This window comes from Arachis hypogaea, chromosome 4 (assembly GCF_003086295.3).
Source record: "Arachis hypogaea cultivar Tifrunner chromosome 4, arahy.Tifrunner.gnm2.J5K5, whole genome shotgun sequence".
Lineage (NCBI taxonomy): Eukaryota > Viridiplantae > Streptophyta > Magnoliopsida > Fabales > Fabaceae > Arachis > Arachis hypogaea.
Genome location: NC_092039.1, coordinates 90,476,363 through 90,501,663, shown reverse-complemented (window position 1 = coordinate 90,501,663; position 25,301 = coordinate 90,476,363). Strand labels below are relative to the sequence as shown.

At 37.0% G+C, this 25,301-nt stretch overlaps 2 protein-coding genes and 1 non-coding gene across 3 annotated transcripts; 1 reads left to right on the top strand and 2 right to left on the bottom strand.

The window, feature by feature from the left end:
* Nucleotides 1–1,223: 1,223 nt before the first annotated feature.
* Nucleotides 1,224–1,331, bottom strand: LOC112798499 (small nucleolar RNA R71). The gene has a single exon (XR_003200109.1). It is a non-coding gene; the product is annotated as a small nucleolar RNA R71 (small nucleolar RNA).
* Nucleotides 1,332–15,090: 13,759 nt separating this feature from the next.
* On the top strand, nucleotides 15,091–15,994 carry LOC112795023 (protein FAR1-RELATED SEQUENCE 9-like). Its single transcript, XM_025836977.1, has 2 exons — nucleotides 15,091–15,743; nucleotides 15,931–15,994. The coding sequence occupies exons 1-2, from the start codon at nucleotides 15,091–15,093 to the stop codon at nucleotides 15,992–15,994; spliced, it is 717 nt and encodes a 238-aa protein (XP_025692762.1).
* Nucleotides 15,995–20,895: 4,901 nt separating this feature from the next.
* On the bottom strand, nucleotides 20,896–23,749 carry LOC112795021 (uncharacterized). The gene is made up of 3 exons (XM_025836975.1): nucleotides 23,161–23,749; nucleotides 21,624–22,670; nucleotides 20,896–21,539 (listed from the first exon to the last, which is right to left on the bottom strand). The coding sequence occupies exons 1-3, from the start codon at nucleotides 23,747–23,749 to the stop codon at nucleotides 20,896–20,898; spliced, it is 2,280 nt and encodes a 759-aa protein (XP_025692760.1).
* Nucleotides 23,750–25,301: the final 1,552 nt, after the last annotated feature.

The window sequence follows — 25,301 nt, the reverse complement described above, 5'->3', positions numbered from 1 at the left end:
CAAGAGGGAAGATTTTGTTTTCAAATCAAATTTTTTTTAGTTTTCAAAATCTTTTCAAAATTAAATCTTTTTCAAATCATATTTTTTCAATCAAATCTGTTTCAAAATCAATTTCTTTCCATTTTCAAGGATACTTGCTATCAATTAATGATTTGATTCAACATTTCAAGTTTGTTGCCTTTTCTGTTGAGAAAGGTTTAATGTTTGAATCATATCTTTTCTTGTTAGCCAAGTTATTTTTTTTAAAAAAAAATCAAATCTTTTTTAAAATATTTTTCAAATCATATCTTCTCAATCACATCTTTTTAAAATCAATCATATCTTTTTAATCACATCTTTTTCAAAATAGTTTTCAATCATATCTTTTTAATTTCTAATTTCAAAATCTTTTTCAAAAATCACTTTACTTCTTTCTCAATCTTGGTTTTCGAAAATCAATTAAAGTTTTTCAAAATGTTTTTAAAATCTTTTTAAATTATTTTCGAAAAATTTCTTCCCCTCTTCTCACATCCTTCTATTTATGGACTAACACTATTCCTTAATGAACAATTCGAACTCCATCTTTCTTGATAAGTTCGAATTTTCTACCTCTTCCTTCTATTTTTCTTTTCCTCTGACACCTCAAGGAATCTCTATACTGTGACATAGAGGATTCCATATTTCCTTGTTTTCTTCTCTTTCATATGAGCAGGAGCAAAGACAAAAGCATTCTTGTTGAGGCTGATCCTGAACCTGAAAGGACCTTGAAGCGAAAGCTAAGAGAAGCTAAGGCACAACTCTCTGTAGAGGACCTAACAGAAATCTTCAAAGAAGAAGACATGGCTGTCGAAAACAACAACAATGCCAACAATGCAAGAAAGGTGCTGGGTGACTTTACTGCACCTACTCCCGACTTCTATGGGAGAAGCATCTCTATCCCTGCCATTGGAGCAAACAACTTTGAGCTTAAGCCTCAATTAGTTTCTCTAATGCAACAGAATTGCAAGTTCCATGGACTTCCATTGGAAGATCCTCATCAGTTTTTAGCTGAATTCTTGCAAATCTGTGACACTGTCAAGACTAATGGGGTTGACCCTGAGGTCTACAGACTTATGCTATTCCCTTTTGCTGTAAGAGACAGAGCTAGAATATGGTTGGACTCACAACCTAAAGAAAGCCTGAACTCTTGGGAAAAGCTAGTCAATGCCTTCTTGGCAAAGTTCTTTCCACCTCAAAAATTGAGAAAGCTTAGAGTGGAAGTCCAAACCTTCAGACAGAAGGAAGGAGAATCCCTCTATGAAGCTTGGGAAAGATACAAATAGTTAATCAGAAAGTGTCCCTCTGATATGCTTTCTGAATGGAGTATCATAGGTATTTTCTATGATGGTCTGTCTGAATTGTCCAAGATGTCTTTGGATAGCTCTGCTGGAGGATCTCTTCATCTGAAGAAGACGCCTACAGAAGCTCAAGAACTAATTGAAATGGTTGCAAATAACCAATTCATGTATACTTCTGAAAGGAATTCTGTGAACAATGGGACTAATCAAAAGAAAGGAGTTCTTGAGATTGATACTCTGAATGCCATATTGGCTCAGAACAAGATATTGACTCAGCAAGTCAATTTGATTTCTCAAAGTCTGTCTGGAATGCAAAATGCACCAAGCAGTACTAAGGAAGCTTCATCTGAAGAAGAAGCTTATGATCCTGAGAACCCTTCAATGGAAGAGGTGAATTACATGGGAGAACCCTATGGAAACACCTATAATCCTTCATGGAGAAATCATCCAAATCCTTCATCGAAGGATCAACAGAGACCTCAACAAGGTTTCAACAACAATAATGGTGGAAGAAACAGGTTTAGCAATGGCAAGCCTTTTCCATCATCTTCTCAGCAACAGACAGAGAGTTCTAAGCAGAACACCTCTGACTTAGCAACCATGGTCTCTGATCTAATCAAAACCACTCAAAGTTTCATGACTGAAACAAGGTCCTCCATTAGAAATTTAGAGGCACAAGTGGGTCAGCTGAGCAAGAAAATTACTGAACTTCCTCCTAGTACTCTTCCAAGCAATACAGAAGAAAATTCAAAAGGAGAGTGCAAGGCCATCAACATGGCCAAATTTGGAGAGGAGGGAGAGGCAGTGAACGCCACTGAGGAAGACCTCCATGGACGTCCACTGACCTCCAATGAGTTCCCCAATGAGGAACCATGGGAATCTGAGGCTCCCACTGAGACCATAGAGATTCCATTGAATTTACTTCTGCCATTCATGAGCTCTGATGAGTATTCTTCCTCTGAAGAGGATGAGTATGTCACTGAAGAGCAAGTTGCTAAATACCTTGGAGCAATCATGAAGCTAAATGACAAGTTATTTGGAAATGAGACTTGGGATGATGAACCCCCTCTGCTCACCAAAGAACTGGATGACTTATCTAGGCAGAAACTGCCTCAAAAGAGACAGGATCCTGGGAAGTTTTCAATACCTTGTGTGACCTAGGGTCAAGTGTAAACCTCATGCCTCTCTCTGTAATGGAGAAGCTAGGATCTTTGAGGTGCAAGCTGCAAAAATCTCACTAGAGATGGCAGACAATTCAAGAAAACAAGCTTATGGCCATGAAGAAGGTGATCCCCGAGGTCCCTTTTAAACTCAAAAAGAGTGAATATCCGGAGATCCGACATGAGATCCGAAGAAGAGGTTGGGAAGTTCTTACCAACCCCATTCAACAAGTCGGAATCTTAATGGTTCAAGAGTTCTATGCCAATGCATGGATCACCAAGAACCATGATCAAAGTGTGAACCCGGACCCAAAGAATTGGCTTACTATGGTTCGGGGGAAATACTTGGATTTTAGTCCGGAAAATGTAAGGTTGGCATTCAACTTGCCCATGATGCAAGGAGATGAACATCCTTACACTAGAAGGGTCAACTTTGATCAAAGGTTGGACCAAGTCCTCACAGTCATTTGTGAAGAGGGCGCCCAATGGAATAGAGATTCAAGAGGGAAGCCGGTTCAACTGAGAAGGCACGACCTCAAGCCTGTGGCTAGGGGATGGTTGGAGTTTATCCAACGCTCAATCATTCCCACTAGCAACCGGTCCGAAGTTACTATAGACCGAGCCATCATGATCCATAGCATCATGATTGGAGAAGAAGTAGAAGTTCATGAGGTTATAGCTCAAGAACTTTATAAGGTGGCGGACAAGTCCTCTACCTTGGCAAGGTTAGCCTTTCCTCATCTCATTTGTCACCTCTGTTATTCAGTTGGAGTTGACATAGAGGGAGACATCCCCATTGATGAGGACAAGCCCATTACTGAGTAGAGGATGGAGCAAACAAGAGACCCCTCTCATCATCAAATTCCTGAGATGCCTCAAGGGATGTACTTTCCTCCACAAAACTATTGGGAGCAACTAAACACCTCCCTAGGAGAATTGAGTTCCAACATGGGACAACTAAGGGTGGAGCATCAAGAACATTCCATCCTCCTCCATGAAATTAGAGAAGATCAAAGAATCATGAGAGAGGAGCAACAAAGACAAGGAAGAGACATTGAGGAGCTCAAGCACTCCATAGGATCTTCAAGAGGAAGAACAAACCTCCATCACTAAGGTGGACCCATTCTTTAATTTCCTTGTTCTTTATTTTTTTGTTTTTCGAAAATTATGCTTATGTTTAGCTATGTTTGTGTCTTGTGATCATTAGTGTCTTAGTGTCTACGCCTTAAAGTTATGAATGTCCTATGAATCCATCACCTTTCTTGAATGAAAAATGTTCTTAATTGAAAAAGAGAAGAATTGCATGAATTTTGAATTTTATAACAGTTTAATTATTTTGATGTGGTGGCAATATTTTTGTTTTCTGAATTTATGCTTAAACAATGCATATGGCTTTTGAATTTGTGGTTCATGAATGTTTGCTCTTGAAAGAATGATGAAAAAGGAGACATGTTACTGAGGATCTGAAAAATCATAAAAATGATTCTTGAAGCAAGAAAAAGCAGTGAATACAAAAAAAATTCGAAAAAAAAGAAAGAAAAAGAAAGAGAAAAAGAAAGAAAAAGAAAGAAATAAAGTTATGATCCAAGGCAAAAAGAGTGTGCTTAAGAACTCTGGACACCTCTAATTGGGGACTCTAGCAAAGCTGAGTCACAATCTGAAAAGGTTCACCCAATTATGTGTCTGTGGCATGTATGTATCCGGTGGTAATACTGGAAGACAGAGTGCTTTGGGCCACGGCCAAGACTCAATAAGTAGCTGTGTTCAAGAATCATCATACTTAACTAGGAGAATCAATAACACTATCTGGATTCTTAGTTCCTAAAGAAGCCAATCATTCTGAATTTCAAAGGATAGAGTGAGATCGATGCCAAAACTGTTCAGATGCAAAAAGCTAAAAGCCCCGCTCATCTAATTAATACTGATCTTCATAGATGTTTTTGGAATTCATTGCATATTCTCTTCTTTTTATCTTATTTGATTTTCAGTTGCTTGAGGACAAGCAACAATTTAAGTTTGGTGTTGTGATGAGCGGATAATTTGTACGCTTTTTGGCATTGTTTTTAGTATGTTTTAGTTAGTTTTTAGTATATTTTTATTAGTTTTTAGTTAAAATTCACTTTTATGGAATTTACTATAAGTTTGTGTATTTTTCTGTGATTTCAGGTATTTTCTGGCTGAAATTGAGGGACCTGAGCAAAAATCTGATTCAGAGACTAAAAAGGACTGCAGATGCTGTTGGATTCTGACCTCCCTGCACTTGAAGTGGATTTTCTGGAGCTACAGAAACCCAATTGGCGCGCTCTCAATGGCGTTGAAAAGTAGACATCCTGGGCTTTCCAGCAATATATGATAGTCTATACTTTGCCCAAGAATTGATGGCCCAAACTGGCGTTCAAAGTCACCATCAGAATTCCCAGCGTTAAACGCCGGAACTGGCACAAGGATGGGAGTTAAACGCCCAAACTGGCACAAAAGCTGGCGTTTAACTCTAAGAAGAGTCTCTACAAGAAAATGCTTCAATGCTCAGCCCAAGCACACACCAAGTGGGCCCGAAAGTGGATTTTTATGTCATTTACTCATCTTTGTAAACCCTAGGCTACTAGTTCTCTATAAATAGGACCCTTTTGCTATTGTATTTTCATCTTTTGATCATGTTTTTATGACTGAACCCTCTTTGGGAGGCTGGCCATTCGGCCATGCCTAGACCTTGTTCTTATGTATTTTCAACGGTGGAGTTTCTACACACCATAGATTAAGGTGTGGAGCTTTGCTGTACCTCGAGTATTAATGCAATTACTATTGTTCTTCTATTCAATTCGGCTCATTCTTATTCCAAGATATTCATTTGCACCCAAGAACATGATGAATGTGATGATTATGTGACACTCATCATCATTCTCACTTATGAACGAGTGCCTGACAACCACTTCTGTTCTACAAGCAAGCAAGGCTTGAATGTTTATCTCTTAGATCCCTTAATCGGAATCTTCGTGGTATAAGCTAGAATTGATGGCGGCATTCAAGAGAATCCGGAAGGTCTAAACCTTTTCTGTGGTATTCTGAGTAGGATTCAATGATTGAATGACTGTGACGAGCTTCAAACTCCTGAAGGATGGGCGTTAGTGACAGACGCAAAAGAATCACTGGATTCTATTCAACCTGATTGAGAACCGACAGATGATTAGCCGTGCCGTGACAGGGTGCGTTGAACATTTTCACTGAGAGGATGGGAGGTAGCCACTGACAACGGTGAAACCCTACTTACAACTTGGCATGGAAAGGAGTAAGAAGGATTGGATGAAGACGGTAGGAAAGCAGAGAGACGGAAGGGACCAAGCATCTTCATACGCTTATCTGAAATTCCCACCAATGAATTACATAAGTATCTCTATCTTTATCTTTATGTTTTATTCATCATTCATAACCATTTGAGTTTGCCTGACTAAGATTTACAAGGTGACCATAGCTTGCTTCATACCAATAATCTCTGTGGGATCGACCCTTACTCGCGTAAGGTTTATTACTTGGACGACCCAATACACTTGCTGGTTAGTTGTGCGAAGTTATGTTTATGCCATGGTATTGAACACCATGTTTTTGGATTCATCACCGGGGATTATTTGAGTTGTGAAAAGTATTGATCACAATTTCGTGCACCAAGCGGTAGCGGTGTCCTGCAACGTATGCAACGGGAAGGAAGGAGGAGAAGTGCGACGGAAAGGGCTAAGGCACCGGATATTAGGTACTTGTGGAAGTTGTGGTGGTGTTGAGGGATGGAGGGGAGACTGTGTGTTAGGGATGGGAGAGGGAAAGGGAGTGTGTGTTGGGGAGGGGGCTGCGGTGGAGAGAGAGAGGGAAAGGGGAGGGCTACAATGGGGAGGGAGATGGAGAGAGAGTCTGCGTTGGGGAGGGAGGGATTAGAGTTTGGGGTTAGTTTGCCATGTCACTAAAATATGGTGGCCATGTCAGCATTGTGCTTGCCGGAGATTTGCTCCGACGAGCTCGGGGACACGGTTGTCAAATTTTAAAATCTTTTAAAGACCATTTTATGAATAGTAAAAGTCAGATACCATTTTTTCAGCGCCAAAATCTTTCGGATACCGATTTGGTATTTACCTCTTTTTCTTAAAGTCGCTCCTACTACTCCCTAAAATCCAGAAAGTTAAATTCCAAATTCATTGGTCTATTCCAAATCCTTAAGAGGATTGGACTTGTTGCTCACCAAATTGCACTTTCTCCCAAAATTTCTAACTTTCACAATGATGCACGGAAACTTGTCTCTCAACAAATTTCCCTTTGGCAAGTATACCGAATTATCGTCAAGTAAAAACTCACAATAGAGTGAGATCGAATCCACATGGATTAACAGATTAAACAATCAATGGTTAATTGATTATCCTAGTTAGACGAATCATATTGGAGTGATAAGTAACAAAAAAATGTAAATGGCATAAAATTAAAGAAATCCAATAAAGTGCAGAAAAGTAAATGGCAAGAAAAGTAAATGTAAGAACTAAAAATAAAATGAACATTGGGATCAAGAGATATTGCCATCCTCCGAATAAAGTTCATTCTCATCTCTTCCTCAATCAATGCATTCATTGATCTCCTTGGCAATCTTAAGTGATTGGATCCCAATTCCTTGGCAATCCAATCTCTCTAAGCTTGAACAATTTTCCAATTCCTTGATTTAATTGCTCATGGGAAGAGATGAATTTTGGTCACTGATTATACCACACATTCATAGATCAAAGTATTGGGAGGATTACATGTCACTATATCCGCCCAACCCCCAACCTAATTCAATGTGAGAGAGCATTTCTAGCATGATCTCCTCATTCCTCTTCCAAGGTTCTGAGGAGATCCAATTATGGAGAGCTTCTCTTCCAAGATAGCTAGCCAATTGGATGAAGATCGAAAGCTCTCTAGTAAAATCAAGAGAAAAGAAAGAAGAAGAAGAATAAGAACTACAATTGATCCATTGAATCACAATAGAGCTCTCTAACCCAATGAAAAGAGTTAGTTGATCATTGCTCTACCAAAATAGAAAAGAAAGAAAGTGCAGAAAAGTAAAGATGAATATTAAAACTAACATTGAAACTTCAAAATTCATAAATGAAAAGTACAAAGAAAAGAAACTACTCCTTAGGAAGAAAAGAAGAGAAAAGGAAGAAGAGTGGTTGAGGGGAGGGTCTGAAGACCCACTCCCCTTGGAGTGTGCCAATTCACAGAAGTTCGAATCGGTCTACACTCTCTCCCCCTTCCTTCAATTCTCTGTTCCCTTCTTGAATGTAAAGACTAAAGCCTTTATATAGGCTCTCCTAAATTACAAAAATGAAATTAAAATCAAATTACAATTAAATGAAAATTCCTATTCTAGATGCTTCTTGTGGCCTTGATTGGTTGACAATTGTGGGCTTGCTTGCTTGAGCTTTGAAGTGGACTTTGAGAGAGAAGTGAATCAAATTGAGGTCCAAGGTGACTTGGCTTTATTGCTTCTATTAGCCACACTAACGCTACGAGTGTGGCGTTAGTGCTGAAGTTAGTGCGGCTAACGTCACACTTGCTACCCGGTTGGTGTTTTTGGGGCTTAAAAGATGCCTCTTATTTGTACTCCAATTTCATGTCCACTATAGAGTATTATATATCTTTGGAAAGCTCTGAATGTCAGCTTTCTAACGCAACTAAAATCACCTCAGTTGAATCTCTATAACTCAAATTATGCTCCTTTGAAGTGGACAAGGTCGCTGGCATAGTCGCTAGCGTTACTGGAAAATATGAGTCAGGATAACGCTAGCGATCAGGGGCTTAATATTGCCAGGTTCTGGAGCTCAAACTTAATGTCCACCCCATATTATTATATATTGTTGGAAAGTTTTGGATATCTACTTTCCAACGCCTTTGGAAGCGCATCATTTGGAGCTCTACATCTTGAGTTACACTTCTTGGAAGGTGAAGAGGTTAGCTGGCCTTACTACAGGTTGAAACTATGTTCATCTTTGCATTTTCGGGGCAGGTTTTATCCCTTAAATTTAGTTTCCACCATGTAGTGCTATATATGCTTGGAAAGCTCTGGAATCCTACTTTCCAATGCCTTTGGAATCACCTCATTTGGAGCTTTATGGCTCAAGTTATTCTTGTTTGAAGAAGGCATGGTCAGACTGCTGTGTGAGATTTTTGCCCACATTAGTGTCCACGTTAGTGTAACTAACGTGGCCATTAACGTGGGTCTTCCTTTGCTTCGCTAGCGTTAGTGGCGTTCACCTTTTCCACTAACGCTGGCGTCTCCCTTTCCTTCCACGTTAGTTCCAATGTAACTAACCTGGAAGCTAACGTGGGTCCTCTTGCCCTTCGCTAGCGTTATTGGCACTCACTTTTGCCACTAACGCTGCTCCTTCTTCAAAGTTGATGCCATTAACGTTCCCACTAACGTTCCAACTTTCCTTCCTTCCACATTAGTGCTCACGTTAGTAGCACTAACGTAGCCACTAACGTGGCTCTTCTCTGCTTCTTTTGGCCTGAAATCAAACAAACAAAGTGCATCAAGGTAACATACAAGATGATCTTTATATACTAAGTGTGCTAATAATACTCAAAATCAAAACTTCACTTAGTGTGATCTATTTTATCATATTTACCTTGTATATTAGCTAAAATTCACCTATGCTTGAAATTTTGTTTTATGCAGAGATTTTTCATGCTATTACTCATATATTGGCAATATTTATATGAAAACTAAACAGAAATCTACTGAAATGACTATTAAAAGTAGGCAATGATGCACGGGCATCACACAATATCCTCCATATTTTCCAATTTAAAAAGTGTTGTTTTGATCCATCACATGTCATAAAACATGATATAATGTAAATAAGAGATGATTTTACATGTGAAACTATATCGATAGAAATTATTGATAGATCTGTTAAAAATTTAAGAGAAAAAAAATTCTTTTAGTTAAAGTGGTATAAAAAGTTAACAAAAGAAGAAGCAACATGAGAATTATTAGAAGATGAAATAAAAAAAAATTATTCAAAATTTTATCAAAAAGGTTAGTGAATTTTGGGGATAAATTTCATAAAAGATGGAAAGAATTGTAATATTTTTTTAAATAAATATTTGTCATAATGTATTTAATTTTATCCCCTTTTCTATACAAAAATAAAGGTAATAATATAGATGTCCATTTTTACTAAATATAATATATAGTTAAAATTATTTTTAACCACTATATATATGATTAGAAAATAATAGACACAATGAGATTTAATGTAATAAAAATTAATCAGGGATAATGAGTCGAACAACACAGTGCTGCAGAGAGAGAGAGAGAGAGTTTTAAATAAATATATTTTTTTCTTCTAAATAAGTTTTTTGGCTATCGTATATATTATTGTAATTATTTATATACCACTAATGACTTTTATATACCACTAATGACTTTTATATATATACCACTAATGACTTGCGTCTACTTATTTTATATGTTGTCCATTTCTATATGGGATTTTGAATAAAGTTATTATTATTGTTATTATTGTGGATCTTATCTGTTATTTATTTTCTTGATCCAATACGGATTACTGTCATTCTAATTTATTTATTTTTATGTTATTTATCATTAAATACTTTATTACTTTACATTTATTTATTAATATTAATATATTATTATTAATTACTTTTTAGTATTATGATTATCTATTAATTATTATTACTATCGTTGTTATTATTATTATTATCCTTTTTATTATTATTATTATTATTATTATTATTATTATTATTATTATTATTATTGGTTGCGATTATTATTATCTGTTTATTATACTATTTAATTTGGTATAATACAATATTATTCTCTAATTAATTATGATAAAATAAATAAATATGTAAGACGGATTGTCAACTGTTAAAAAGTCAAGATATTTTAATTTGGTTGATACCGACATTCCTGTTTTATTATCACGATGTCATGAGATACACCAAGAGGTGAGAATTTCTTAAAAAAGTCTTTTATGTGTGAGACAAACAGATGAAGAAAAATGAAAAAAAAAAATTGAAATATCATATAAGACATATTTACATCGTATTAAAAGAATTATTTTTATATAACTGTGATTGTCATGATATTTTTTGTGACAAATGAGTGAAATCAACGTAAATAAAAAAATGTCATATCTATACATCTATGTGATTTCAGATTAAATACAATGAAAACTCGTGAAAGATGAATTATTTTAAGTATGTATATTCTACAAGATCGTGTATAAATAATTTGTAAAACTTTATAATTATTTTTGCAATGTATGTTATTTTTGAGGCCAAAACCAAATGTGTTGTATTTAATTTAATGATCATATTTGTATAATTATAATCAAATATTATATCTCATTGTAAACTTATACAATGAGTTTATGTTCCAAAAAAAGTGTTACACCTTCTCCCTATCTGACTCACTTATTGCAATTCTGCCTCTCCATCCTTCTCACAGCTATGAGCTATCTCACTCTCCTAATTTTCTCAATGGCCCGCTGTCTTTCTATTCCTGTTATGCCAATCTACTTTAAAATTAAAAATATTTGTTACTGTAGGTGAGAGAAGAGGTGCTGGTAAGGTGACGGGTGAGAAATAAGGTGGAGATGGCATGGGGATTGCCGAGGGTGGGGTGGGGGTTGCCGCAGGTGGGGTTGGGGGTTGACAGGATGGTGTTGACAGGAGTGCTCTTGGGGTGGGATTTCGAAGACAGAAGAAAAAAGTTGTATGAACTAAGACATGTATGAACTATGAGATGAAGTGGAATGCTGATGTAAGGATGGTTTCTTCAGCTTTAGGTGATCGATTAAAAGTTTAGTTAACTAGCAGTGTAATGTATGTCAAAAATTTGATTTTGATGCAAGAACAATAAGAGCAAATTACATATCAATAGAGGTTATAAGTTGTTAGATTTCAGAAAATCATAGTTGCAAAAGATAAGTTAGAGGGAACAAGGTAAAAAGGTAAGTGATGTTTTTGTCCATACAAAATAAAGGATATTCGTGGGAAGGAATTAAGCTGCAGGAGAGATTAAGAAAAATTGGAAGATAGAGTTGCAAGAAATGAAAATGATGCTGGAAAATGAATTTCAAAGAAAGGCATGCACGACAATTAGTTCTTTGAATTTGGATGTATATTGATGCCATTCTTCGTTGCCATTGCAGATGGATTATTTGTTGTGTTTTTAGTGGTTTAGGAATTATATAAATATGCAAATTCTCCTAGTGCTATGTGTTGTGAGTTTAACATTTTGGATTTAGAAACTGAAATTTAAATATAGTTTGATTTTTTGGTGCATTGTAATTAAAACTGAAGTCACATGAATATGAAAAGACAATTGAGGAATCTTTTTATGTTTCTTTACATCTCTCTTTAAAAAAACTTTACCCCTTTATTTATAGGCTTTGATGTAAAATCTTTGAAATAATGAAAAAGCCTAAGCAATAACTTAATTTGTAACTTGAAATATATTAAAGTTTAAAGGTGGATGTTACAATATTCCTATATTGTTTGAAGTTTTGAAACTCTTTTACATTATTAATATTATAATTAAAATTTTTCTATTTTAACCTGTTCTTTTTTTTGGATATGGACAAAGTCCAAAAGAAAAACCCAAACCCACCCGACCCGGATACAACAAGAAATATGGACCGTGTGAATCACCCTCTTCTTCAGTCACTATGTTGAAGCAGAAAATAGGACTACTTCCCCAACAACCTCAAGGTTCCACCTTGCTGCCGCCGTGCCAGGAGTTTCAAGCTGCCACCTGTCATTGCACGCAACTCTTCCAGGACGCCGCCAGTCCCTGACCACTACTGTGCCACTACAATACCTGGCGTGCTTTTCTCTCCGGTCGTGATACTTCCATGGTCTTCCAGAGCTTCGACAAGACACTGCTGATCGTCTTCTCGTCGTCGTATTTTTTAACTTGGGTTCCATATCTGTCATTTTGCATCTCGAAGACCTAGTGAACCGGTGTCCGTTCCTCTTTCGACCTCTGGTGTTGTTCCCGCCATAGGTGGCTTCATCTGCGTCCTATTACTACTACAGGTAAACACTATGCTCCATGGTTTCCCCTTGCTTTTGATTCACTACAAAGATTTAAATTTTACCTTCTTTTATTTAAATAAAATATAATCATTTTTCAATTGTCTATCTACTTTTTTATTTTTAAATATTGTTAAATCAAAAATTTTTTATTGCAATACCCATTTACTCGTTTTATACTTATTTTATGTTGGGATTTGGCAATTCCTCTTAGTTGATACTAGTTCGTAGTATTTTGCTAGTAATGCATGTTGTTAAGTTTTTGCTTGCTTGCAAATTGATACTACTTTAAATATGATATTGCTATTGATTTGTGGATATTATATTGTCATATTTGTGTTGTTGAATTTCGTTCTCCTAGTATGTAAATGAAAGTTAAAACTTAAAATGATTTTTAATTGGCACATAATCGATTGTTGTTGTAAGCTATTGTGATGATATGATATTTATTCATGATTGCTAAAATTGTTAATTTGTTAATTGAATAGACTCAAAATTGTTCAAACTCTGTATTTCTTTCTTTTTATTAAAAAATTTTGTACTTCTAGATATGGAGAAATGTCATTTGAAATTTGTGAGTTTACTGTGTTTTGTAATTTTTTCTATTAGTGTAATTTAGGTAATTCGCATGACTGGCCAAAACAGAAAAGTAAGATAAATTTACTTGAAAAAATTATTGATTTTAAGGAAGGGAACCCCACTCTAATTTTTTTTCTTTATTTTCTCAACTTTTCATTTGATTGGTTTTTTTGAGTTTGGGACATGTGACTTTTTCTATAATGAATTTTAGTCATTTGATAAATAATTTTTGTCTATAAAGATAATGTTTTGAACTTATTATTAAGCTTTGTTAAGGATTTATGCCTAATTATCATTGTGAAGTTTTAAATTTATTATGCAAAAAATAAATAACATACATATTTTGGTGTTGTTTGATGTCTTCATTTGTAAGTCTAATTTTTGGAGCTTTACCCGAAGGCATTTTGTCCTATAGTACTTGGTACTTAGATCTTAATTTTTATTATGGTATTCTTTATGTTCAGATTATTTTCTTTCAATTGTCATTCATGGGAGAGGACGAGCTAATGGATGAAAGCGAGTATGAGCATGAGGATGGTTTTTTATGATGAGAAGTATTCTAGTGATGAGTCATATTTAGATGACCAACAGTTGCGAGAGCAGAAGAAGAGTTGGGTGATGAATTAGACGGTGAGGAGATATTTAAAAAATTGATAGATTATGATTATGATGATGCATATGGATTGGATTCAGTTGAGGATTCATTGAAACATGACTTTTTAAGCATTGGTGAAGTTGAAGTTGACAAGTTCCACTTTGGAACCTATCCATTGCTTTTGAATTTCACAACAGATTTGCAAAGAGCCAAGGTTTCAGTGCAAGGAAAGACAAAAATTGGAAAAACTCAAATGACAAGACCTAGATCCAGAAATTTGTATGTTTTTGGCAAGGATATAGATTAGAGAAGTGGTACACTTTGCCAAACAGAAAAAGGGAACCAAAGACTGAGACAAGAACTGGGTGCGAAGCACAATTCCAAGTCAAGTTTGTAGGGGCAATTGGAAGATGCCATGTAACCCATTTTTCGAATGTTCATAATCACGAACTATTGGAAGGACGGTTGAATAGCTTATTGCTAGGTCATCAGAGGATGTCCAAAACTGAAATTGCACTCATGAACATGCGCAAGTCGGGAATTAGCATATCCCAGGTTTATGCTTTGCAAGCAAGTCAAAGTGGTGATTTCGACAAGTTGAACTATGGTCCTAGAGACATGTATAATCAAATAGATAAGGTGAGGTGTGAGATTCTAGAGAATATGGGTAGAAAATTAATTTTTTTGGAGGAGATGGCTGCAAAGGATAAATCTTTATACTACTAAGAGCTTCAAGTGACAAATGGAAGGTTATTAAATCTCTTTTGGTGTGATGGTTTATGTAGAGGGTACTATGAATTGTTTGGAAATGTTGTTGCGTTTAATGCTACATACAACAAGAATAAATATGTGTCATTTTGTTGTGTTCATAGGTGTCAACCATCACAACTAAATTGTTGTCTCTACTGCATGCATTGTAACAGATGAGACTGATGAGACTTATATATGGGTGTTGCAACAATTTTTGGAGACAATGAATGGTAGAGCCCCATCCTATGTGATAACTGATGGGACAAATATGTGTACTTGGCATCTCTTGCGTAATGCAACCACAAATATGTGTAGTCCTCGTTTCACATCTAAGTTTAAGGATTGTATGTTAGGAGATTACGAGATTCCAGTGTTTCGTAGCAAGTGGCAAACATTGGTAGAGAAATTTGGGATTGAGGAAAAGGAATGTCTAAATAAAATTTATGAGAAACATCGATCATGGGTAACATGTTACATCCGAGGAAAGTTCTTTGCTGGATTTAAGACTATATTGTGCTATAAGGGTTTGCAGTCACTAATTGGGAAGTATACTAAGCCTCATTATGACTTGTCCGAGTTTATTGAGCACTTCCAATGAATGTTAGGCCATATGAAGTTTAGGAAATTTTATGTTGAATATGAATTTGCTTGTGGAGTTCCAGTTATGCAAACTTGTATTGAGTCCCTTGAGATGTGTGCTACTAATACTTACACAAGGGAGGTTTTCTTTCTATTTAGGCATATTCTTGTTCAGACGGGTGCAATCAGAGTTGTGAATTATCAAACAAGAGACAATAATGTAACTTATTATATTTTTAGGTATGCCAAACCAACAAATGTGTGGCAGACTGAGTGGGTGAATAATGGTAATATAGTCACTTGTTCATGCATGCGTATGGAATCATTCGGCATTTCCTGTGAACACATTATCTCTGTATTGGTTAGTAGGGATGTGTGCAAAATCCCTAAATGTCTAGTATTGCATAGATGGATTAAGAAAGCAAAAGAATCTATGTCTGAGTTAAGTAGTTTTACTCGATTTTGTATCCTCAATGAGTGTGTTAGGATGATGTCAGAGGTTGGATGTGTTACTATAGATAGGTTCCATGAAGCAAGGGACCTTATGCTTGATCTTTATAGCTCATATAAAGTAGAGGATAAAGAGACCTTGCCTTCGAAACCTGGACTGCGAGGTGGTGCCAATCCTAAAGGGCATAGTGGTTGGAAAAAGCCCCCAACATTGCAGCAATTGCAAAAAGCCTGGTCATAATAAAACTTCTTGTTCAAAGTGCAAAGAAAAGGCTTGTAGTATACAAAGTAGTTCTGCCCCTCAAAATAATGTAAGTGTACAAAAATAATATATAATTTTTTATTCACTCACTTCATATTGGAACTACTCCACATTGCTAATTTAAAGTGTCATTGATGTATAAATTTTTTGTTGTTGTAGGCAAATTATGATGGTGAATGCATGGATAATGTGGAATACTAAACTCAGTGGTGGTGAACCTTAGGACTAGATGTAGCTTCATTCGTGATTAATTTTGAGAGTTGATATTTAGAATATGTAATTATTATCTAAACTCTAAATTATTAATATTTTTTTTGTTTATTCTTAATGGTAGATTTTCATTTAGGGCAATTAATTAAGTTGTTATGGGAAGACTTATTATTATTATTATTATTATTATTATTATTATTATTATTATTATTATGAGAATTATATATGAAAAAGAGAACATGGATTTCTATTTTCGGCTTTACTTTGCTAAACGAGATCTATACATTCTAGCGTTGTTGTCCACTCGAATGTGATTTGACTTATGAGTATGACATGTACAATTATGAAAAGGGTTGGTATATAGAAGATTATTTATCACTATCATGTATGATGTGTCAAATTTGGCTAAATATATACACTTTTTTATTTTTAATATTGGGGGAGAAGTGGTGTATAACAACGATATGGGGTTTCATGGTGCATGACCAGAGTGTGACGGCCAAGATCAAAGAAATCGGACGGTCCGTTTTGAGGAGCTGTAATCGGACGGTCCGATTTTGGGCTGGGAAGGTATGCAAATCGGACGGTCCGATTTGCGCCCCCCAGTCACGTGTCGCGCATGCACGTTGGTCCGATTAAGAAGATCAAATCCCAACCACCGAGCTCCCTTAAGCCAGTTTCAGTTTCCCTTTCCCTTTCCCATTTCACTTTCACTTTGTTCCAATTCTCTTCTCCCATATACCCCACCCCAAGCCACGGTGAACAACTCCATTGTTGAAGGTTTGAGCTCCAAAAAATTGGACCACACAGAAAGTATGCCTAAAAGAAGAAAAATAAAAGATGTGAATCGTCCAGAATTCCATATTGCTAATTATCTTGATCATCCTAATTATGTAAGTTTTCAATCCAAAATTTTTTATTTTAATTAAAATAATAATTATAATGTTAGAGATTAGTAATAGTTTATTGTAATGATAATGTTAGGAATTAGTGGAGTAATAATATTTAGATATTTGAGTTCAATCAAAATAATATTAGAGATTATTTGGGTATTAATATTGTTCAGATATTACATTATAATAATAAATTAATTATTGTTATTAATAAAATAATTGCAATAATAATATTGTTAATAATAATACGGTTATTATAAAATTTTGGATGTATGATAAATAAATAGAATAAGTAATATTAATATTAATAATTGTTATTACAACGCTTATTGTAATAATAATAATTATTACTGCTAGTAGCGTTTAATTTAATTTAACTATCAGTAGAATAGAATACATATAGATAGTAGTGCAATGTGTATGCTGTAAGTGTGAATATAAATAAGTTAAGTAGTTTTAATTGTTAGTAATAAATAATTTTTTGTACTTACTTAATATTAATAGTCGTTCGTAAATAAATATTATGAATTAGAAATTGTTGAATTAATTATTTATGTTATAAGTTTAATATAAATAATTAATTAATGAAGGATTAGATTGATTTATTATTGTATGTTTGCTCTTAGAATAGAATAAAATAGAGTAGTTAGTTATTTGAGTATTAGTAGATAATATAATAGTTATTTGTATAAAGTATTGTATTGTATTGTTGTTATTAATATATTTATTGATTGTTATGTGTGGCTGATTATTTGATAATGAAAATTCGATTCTTTTAAGTTTAATTTGTTAATTTATTAATATTATTGTTTTTGTTTAGGGATCTAGAATGTTGCAATGTGACCACTACATGTTGCCGGATCGGTACAATCCAATAGCGGAGGGATTTTTACGGGACACCGGTTTTTATTATGTTTCACAGATTGGAGTTGTCCAATGTCAGGCGGCATTGGTTAATGCTCTGATTGAGAGATGGCGCCCCGAGACTCACAGCTTCTATTTTCTGGTTGGTGAGTGTCCTGTGACACTGGAGGATGTGGCGTTAATTTATGGTCTTCCGACGAATGGTTTGCCAGTTACGGGACCGACACTGAGTAGTTATGAGGCGTTAGAGGCTGAATGCTTGGATCAGTTTGGTGTTGCACCTAGGCAGGCAGACTGTAGGGGAAGTTTCATCAAGTTGACGTGGTTTTGAGCATTGAAGGATCGGTTAGTGTTGGTTGATGATATCCAGATTCAGAGGTACGTGAAGTGCCACATAATGTTATTGTTTGGAACCGTTATGTTTGGAGATAAGTCTGGAGCAGGGGTGCACTGGAAGTTTCTCCCATTACTCCGTAACTTTGCCGGGATAATACAGTTCAGTTGGGGTTCGGCATACCTGGCACACCTGTACAGAGCTTTGTGTAGGGCAACTCGTGTCGACTGTAAGGAGATTGATGGTCCGTTGACACTCTTGCTTGCCTGGGCTTGGATCCGCCTACCGTTCCTTGCGCCGATTCCTAGCAATCCTCGAATCTTTCCGATTGCAAAAAGGTAAACTTAATTAGTAAACACTTTATAATAATGTATCTTAAATTTAGTTGATAAATGTATATTAACGAATTGCATGATGTTAGGTGGCATAACTGGGAACGTGTGAATTGGCCTTACAGATTGAGGAAACTTGAGCATTTTAGGGGATACCTGGATGCTCTGCAAGAAGGACAGGTCTGTTGTAATAAATACGTAGTTGTTTTCAATTAGCCGTGTTATTATTAATTGTGTAATCCTCGGTTACTTGCATAATGTGTGCAGTTTGATTATTTGAGTTGTATATTGATTATTTGAGTTGATTAGTTGACTTGGTTATTCGTTTAGCCGTATTATTATTCTGTGTGTAATCCTATGATTACTTGCATAATGTGTGCAGTTTGTTTGGGAGCCTTATGCAATTGGAACGACCGATCCGGAAGTGATTCCTCCTGACATCCGTCAGCATTCTGCTATTTGGAGTGCCACAGTTCCACTTATATCTTTTAAATGTGTTGAGTGGCATGCATCTGATAGACTGAGGAGGCAGTTTGGCTTGACTCAGGGTATTCCTGATCAGGAGCGAGACCTAGGTGAAGCACACGGCGAAGTTTTGACAGGTCCGAAGAATCAGGATTGGTCTGGAACCCACTCATCCTGGGTTATGCAGTGGACGAACCGGTATAGTCTAGTTCTTGTCGATGACACGGTGCCCTCACAGCATCAGGCAGATATCTACTTGCATTGGTACCAAGGTGCATTTGGTGACCACTTGCAGCTGTCACAGATGGAACCGCAAGATAATCAGCCTGGTGATCCTATGCATAACCAGGAGAACCAAGACCCACAATCACCGCAACCACCATTGCCACCGCAACCACCATCGCCACGGCAACCACCACCGCCCCCTCACAAACACAGGCACAAGAAGAGCCTGATCAGTTCACTCCATACATTCCGACACGCATTCTGCGGATTACCTGACTCCACCAGTATATCAGCAGTACTGGAGTGTCCCGCACCAACAATCTATTGAACAAGGTTCTTTTAGCCAGCTACTTGGGTTCATGGCTCCTGGTCCAGGTTACTCATATCCAGCTTACAAAGACATTCCCACCGGTCAGATGGCCCAACCGAGTGGGATAGCTCCAGGTAGATTGTCATTGGATACGAGACCTCGACAACACACTTCCTCTGGTACATCTGGAGGTAGATTTTCTGTTGACTCTGGTATGAGTGATGATGCCACGAGGGGTATCATACAGAGCGGCGTTGAACGTCCTGTTCCAATGAATCTCATTCTAGAGAGCTACCAGCCAGCTGATGAGGACAATGATGACTTTCTGGTTGACCATCCAGATGGGGATGAGGTTGCAGACGAGGATGATGATGCGGATGACGATGAAGACGACGACGAGGATGAGGCGGATGGTGAGGATGATGATGATGGGGGTGATGGTCCGGTTCATGATTCAGCGCCTACTGCAGGTAAAACAAGTTGTAGTAAATTGATTATTTTACTTGATTGTTGATTTTGGAAGTACTTGTTTGTTGAAGTAGTTAGTTATTGATTATTCGATTTGATTAGTTGATATGATTAGTTGGTGATCGATTATGTGATTTGAGTATTGATTAATCGAGTTCATTGTTGAGTTACTTGTTTGTTGAATTTGTTGGTTATCGATTATTTGAGTTGATTAGTTTATTTGACTATTTGGTTATCAAATATTTTTATAGGTACAACCACTAGCGAAAAGGGAAAAGGATACAACCTTAGAGCTGACCCCCCTCGGCGGAGCGCTAGTCGGTATACCCCATCCGCTTTTAAGAAGGTTGCAAAGAAATGCAAGAAATTAGTCAAAGATGTAAAACGGGCGATGAGAAAATGATGTTGAATTTATATAGCATGTGTTGGACTTATTTATATAGCATGTGTTGGACTTATTTATATAGCATGTGTTGGACTTATTTATGTACCGTGTCTTATACTTATTTATGCACCATGTCTTATACTTAATTATGTAGAATGTGTTGGGATTATTCATAGAAATGGTTCAATTTTGTTGAATGTTTGAGTTTGGAAATAGTTGAGAATAGGTTTGACAAATACTTGGATGGGACCCGAATAGGGTGGCAAAGTCCGAGTTTTAGAGGAGATGCTGCCGAATTTTTATAAAATTTAAAGTCTCTATTGAAGTAAATATCTAAAAAGATTTGGTTTTAAACATGATACATTTAAAATACAATATATAAAATACTCAAAGTCATACAATATATAAAATACTCAAAGTCATACACTAAATCGAGTAACCGCTAAGGCAGGAGCTCTATTGCGTTGTAGCACCCGGATTACTTGGCCCACCACGTTGACGACATCTACTACGACTGTGGCCCTCGGCCCCGCATTGCTTACATCGCCTAGGACCACGCAACATCCGAGTGTCCATCTCATTCAAGAACCGGGTCATCCTTGGCCGACCTTTGGATACCCGTCTTAGGAATGGATTACCTACGAATCGAGGTCCATGATAAACTGGCCATGTTGTCGGATTCCCGAGTGGCCTAAACCTAACCCTGTACACCGTCGAATCTGGTCCATCTTGTAGACATCATGTACATACAGTTGCCAATCAAGACGTTGGTTTGCACAACAAGCAAACACATGTCGACACGGAAGCCGGTCAACTTGGAACTCACCACAGTCACACCTTTGTTGACGGAGGTCCACTGTATACTCCACACCACTAGGACACTCACGCACTTCGAATACCTCATTCTGTCGGTCAAAGCAACTAACTTGGATGTTACCTGCTGCCCGCTGATTTGCATGTAGTTTGGAGGTTACAAGCTCAGAGAACACATGTCCTGCATTAATTCGAGCCTCAGCCTTGGCTCTTTTTTGGGTGAACAATTCATTAAACCTGTAAAATGTTGCCTTAACTAGTGCAATGACTGGAAGATTGCGAGCCCCTTTCAATACCGAGTTGATGCATTCTACTAGATTGGTTGTCATATGACCCCATCGATATCCCCCATCAAATGCCAAGGCATACTGCTCACGCGGAATTCGATCCAGCCAGTTGGTATAAGCCTCACCTCGCTCACGTAACCGCTGGTAACGCGTCTCGTACTCGCGAACAGTTCGCGAGTATCCTGTCACATAAAAAAGGGCCTACCATAAGAAACGTTCATCATAATAACTGAGTCCATGAGTAAATGTAATCGTAAATTTCATACCGATGTTGATGATAAGCTTCTGCAGATACGGAGCCTTGAATTTTCTCAGAAAGTTGGACTCTATGTGTCTGATGCAAAACATGTGGAATGCTCTGGGAGGAGACCACGCTCCGTGACTACGAGCAATAGCAGACCTAATGGAGTCGTGTCGATCGGAGATAAGACCCACACCGTCACGTGTCACAACATGCTGTCGCAAGTTACTGAGAAAAAAGTGCCAAGCCTCAGATGTCTCTCCCTCAACTATGGCAAATGCAATCGGCACGATGTTGTTGTTGCCATCCTGTGAGACTGCAACCAACAAACAACCCTTGTACTTTCCATACAAATGAGTTCCGTCTACCTGCACTATTGGCTTGCAATGTCTGAAGGCTCTAATACAAGGGTAATAACTCCAGAAGACTCGGTTTAGCACACGAATATTAGGAACCAAGTCATCTCCCTGGTACGCAGGCATTGTTTCAAAATGAACAACTGCGTGTTGCTCCTTGTGACACATGGCCTCAAACCATATCGGCAAGGCTTCGTACGAAGCTTCCCACCCTCCGAAAATTGACTCCACTGCCTTCTGTTTAGCCAACCATGCTTTGCGATAACTAATGGTGTAGTTAAACTTTGACTGTACTTCCGCAATCACTGATTTCACCCTAATAGACGGGTCAACTTCTACCAACGGCTTTATTGCTTCTGCAACTGTGTTGGAATCTAGCTTCGAATGATCTTGAGAAATGGTGGCCCTAGTACAGGTGTGACTACCGTTGTACCTCCTTATCTCCCAACAGAACTTTCTGGACATTTTGCTCACCCTTATCAGCCAATCACATCCTGCACCATACTGGGTGCATTTAGCATAGAATGTCGTCGGTTCTGACTCATGCACCCGATAATCCACACCTCTGCGGATTGTATAATCTTTCATCGCCTTAATTACTGCCTCTCTAGAACTGAATTCCATCCCCACAGTAAATTCACCATCCGGCATAAGGGGAAGCTCTGCTGCAATAACATCACAAATTTTAGAGTAGTCAGAACTAATAATGTAAGAAGCTAATAAGCACAGAACAATGGAAAACGTACTTTTCAAAACCGAACCGGTTATCGAACTGGCCGATCGTCATCGAACTGGCCGGTCCGGTCCAACCGGCCGGTCCGGGTCAACCTTCAACTCATACGCTAATACCCTGCTTATTTGGACCGGCCAATCTGGTCTAGATGGCCGGTCCAGTCAAATTGGTTAATTTGGTAGAGCGAACTGGTCCGGTTAGACCGGTAGGTCCGGTCTGGTCGAACCGGACGGTCCGGTCTGGGCAAACAGTCCGGTCCGGTCGAACCAACCGACCCTGTCCAAGTGTCTGCCCCGGTAGTACCGGCCGAGCCAGTTTGATTCAATCACCAATTTGACTATATTAAACGTTAAACAATTACTAATTACATGCTATATTTTGCCTATTTACCCTTGTCTTAAGTATTTGTCCTAAACAAATAACCCATGCACAAATCATACTATCACAAATCTTAACTTAAATTAACGGCGCACCTGCATTTAAATATTGAGGATACTCCGGCGCATGCATGGCATCCAAATCCAACGACCGCATGAAACTTGGCTCCACAAACGGCTGCTGATTTGCTAGTGCATTTGCCACGTCCGCTACATCTGCCACCATAGCCTCGTCAGCTTGATCTTCGTTTCCACCCGGATCAATGACCTCGTAGTTACTTTTGAAGTCTTCTTCACTATCACTGTTGTAATCTTCCAATTCAATATCTCGGTCCGCTGCAGATTGCTCGAACTCGATATACAATTCGATAAACGTCATTCGCGACCGACTTTCAAGATACACTGAAAACATTTCTTGCATGCTCGCCTCGTCGGTCACGTATTTCGTTTGAAATTGCACGAACCCACCAAAGACAGATATAGGATATCTGTACAGAATACACGACACTCTCCTAGATATTTCAAAATCCATCTTCTCACATATGATCCCTTTTAATTCTTCAAATGACAGTGTGAATGGAATAACAATATCTAACGGATTATCACACACAAATTTCACTCCTTCTGATGTTTGTAATAAAATATGGCCATCATAATATACTTTTAACCTTACTCTATCATCCATGATAATAGAGAAGAAGAGATCTACAAATAGAGAAGAAAAGATCTGCAAATAGGAGATGTAGAGAGTTGTAGCAACGAAGGAGAAGAATGAAATGAGCTGCTTAAATTCAGTGAGTGCATCTATATATATATACCACACCCAAATCGGACCATCCGACTGGATGTAGGCCCATTCGAATTTTTAAGAACATAAAAATCAGACGGTCCGATTACCAGAAAGCCCGCCCAAAAAATTTTTCTTACCCAAAATCGGTAGGTCCGATTTGGTGATAAAAAATTTTGAAAATAGGCCCTCAAATCAGTTGGTCCGATTTCCTTGGGCAAAAAAAATCATCGCTCATCCGCATGCTACAAATCGTATGGTCCTACTTCCATGCATGCACCATCAGCGCCCACAAATCGGACGGTCCGATTTGTGACCCTGACCCCTGCAAGAAATCGGACCGTCCGATTTCTCTCCGTCAGCTGACCGCCGTCACAGACTTGTTAAACACCGCTAACCTCCATAAACGGGCGTTACACCACACCGTGCATCATATCTGAAAAAATTAGCCAAATATATATATGATAGATAGATGCTAAATTATTATAATAAAACCTAATGTAATGTTACATAAACTTGTTGCAGAAAATTGATATTAGTCAACAGAAAAAAATATTTCATTCGTACTCACCAATTATATATATACATAGCGATGAAACTAGAATTTTAACATTAGAGAGACCAAAATTACTTTTATAATTATTTTTAATTCATGTACTAACTAATTATAATTATTCTTAAGTCGTCATAAAATACATTATGAAATATTCTAAAAGTAAATATTTCAGAAAAATAATTATTAAAAATTTAATTACACATTTTTTGTTAACATAAAACTCTAATCATAAATTTTGTAAACTATATTGATTTAATTAAAAATGTAACAAAAATACAAGAATTAATATGTTAACTAAATTTTTATCGTAATTAATTTACAGGTATGTATAAAATTATTATTTGAAAAACAAAACCTAAAGTAGTATACTACCGAATAAAATATAAATATAAAATTGTTGAGATTTGTGGATGGAATATGGCCCACGTTTTTTTAACAATAAGTAGTATACTACCGAATAAAATATTTGAAACATTAGTGTCATGAAATATCACAATTCAAATTAACAACACAACTCCAAAAAACAGAATAAGAAAGAAATTATAAAAAGTGTCATTCTATGTAGTTAACAAAGCAATGACATAATTATGATGCACTTTGCATTTCAGTACATGTTCCAAAACTCTTGAACAAGTGGCGCTATCTCAGCCTTGAGTTCATTGAATCACCCATGGAATAACTGCATTACAGTGTACATCCGTGTGCCATTTTTATCTAACTGCAAAAAAATTACAAAATTACTTATAGCGAAATATATGACAACATTGGTAATACATATTCACAAATGAAATTTCTATGTGACCAAATCGTACCACATGAACTTTAGAACATTGGGAATCAAAGGCATGTTCTAAATTCATCCATTGAAGAACCCATGATGGAGAATCACGACTG

Coding starts and splice junctions, on each gene's coding strand:
- LOC112795023 (XM_025836977.1), top strand. CDS start 15,091: ATGAAGTTTAGGAAATTTTATGTTGAATATGAATTTGCTTGTGGAGTT. Junction 15,744..15,930: donor CAGCAATTGCAAAAAGCCTG/GTCATAATAAAA, acceptor TTGTTGTTGTAG/GCAAATTATGATGGTGAATG.
- LOC112795021 (XM_025836975.1), bottom strand. CDS start 23,749: ATGGATGATAGAGTAAGGTTAAAAGTATATTATGATGGCCATATTTTA. Junction 22,671..23,160: donor TCCTCAATATTTAAATGCAG/GTGCGCCGTTAA, acceptor TGTGCTTATTAG/CTTCTTACATTATTAGTTCT. Junction 21,540..21,623: donor GAAGCTTATCATCAACATCG/GTATGAAATTTA, acceptor TTTATGTGACAG/GATACTCGCGAACTGTTCGC.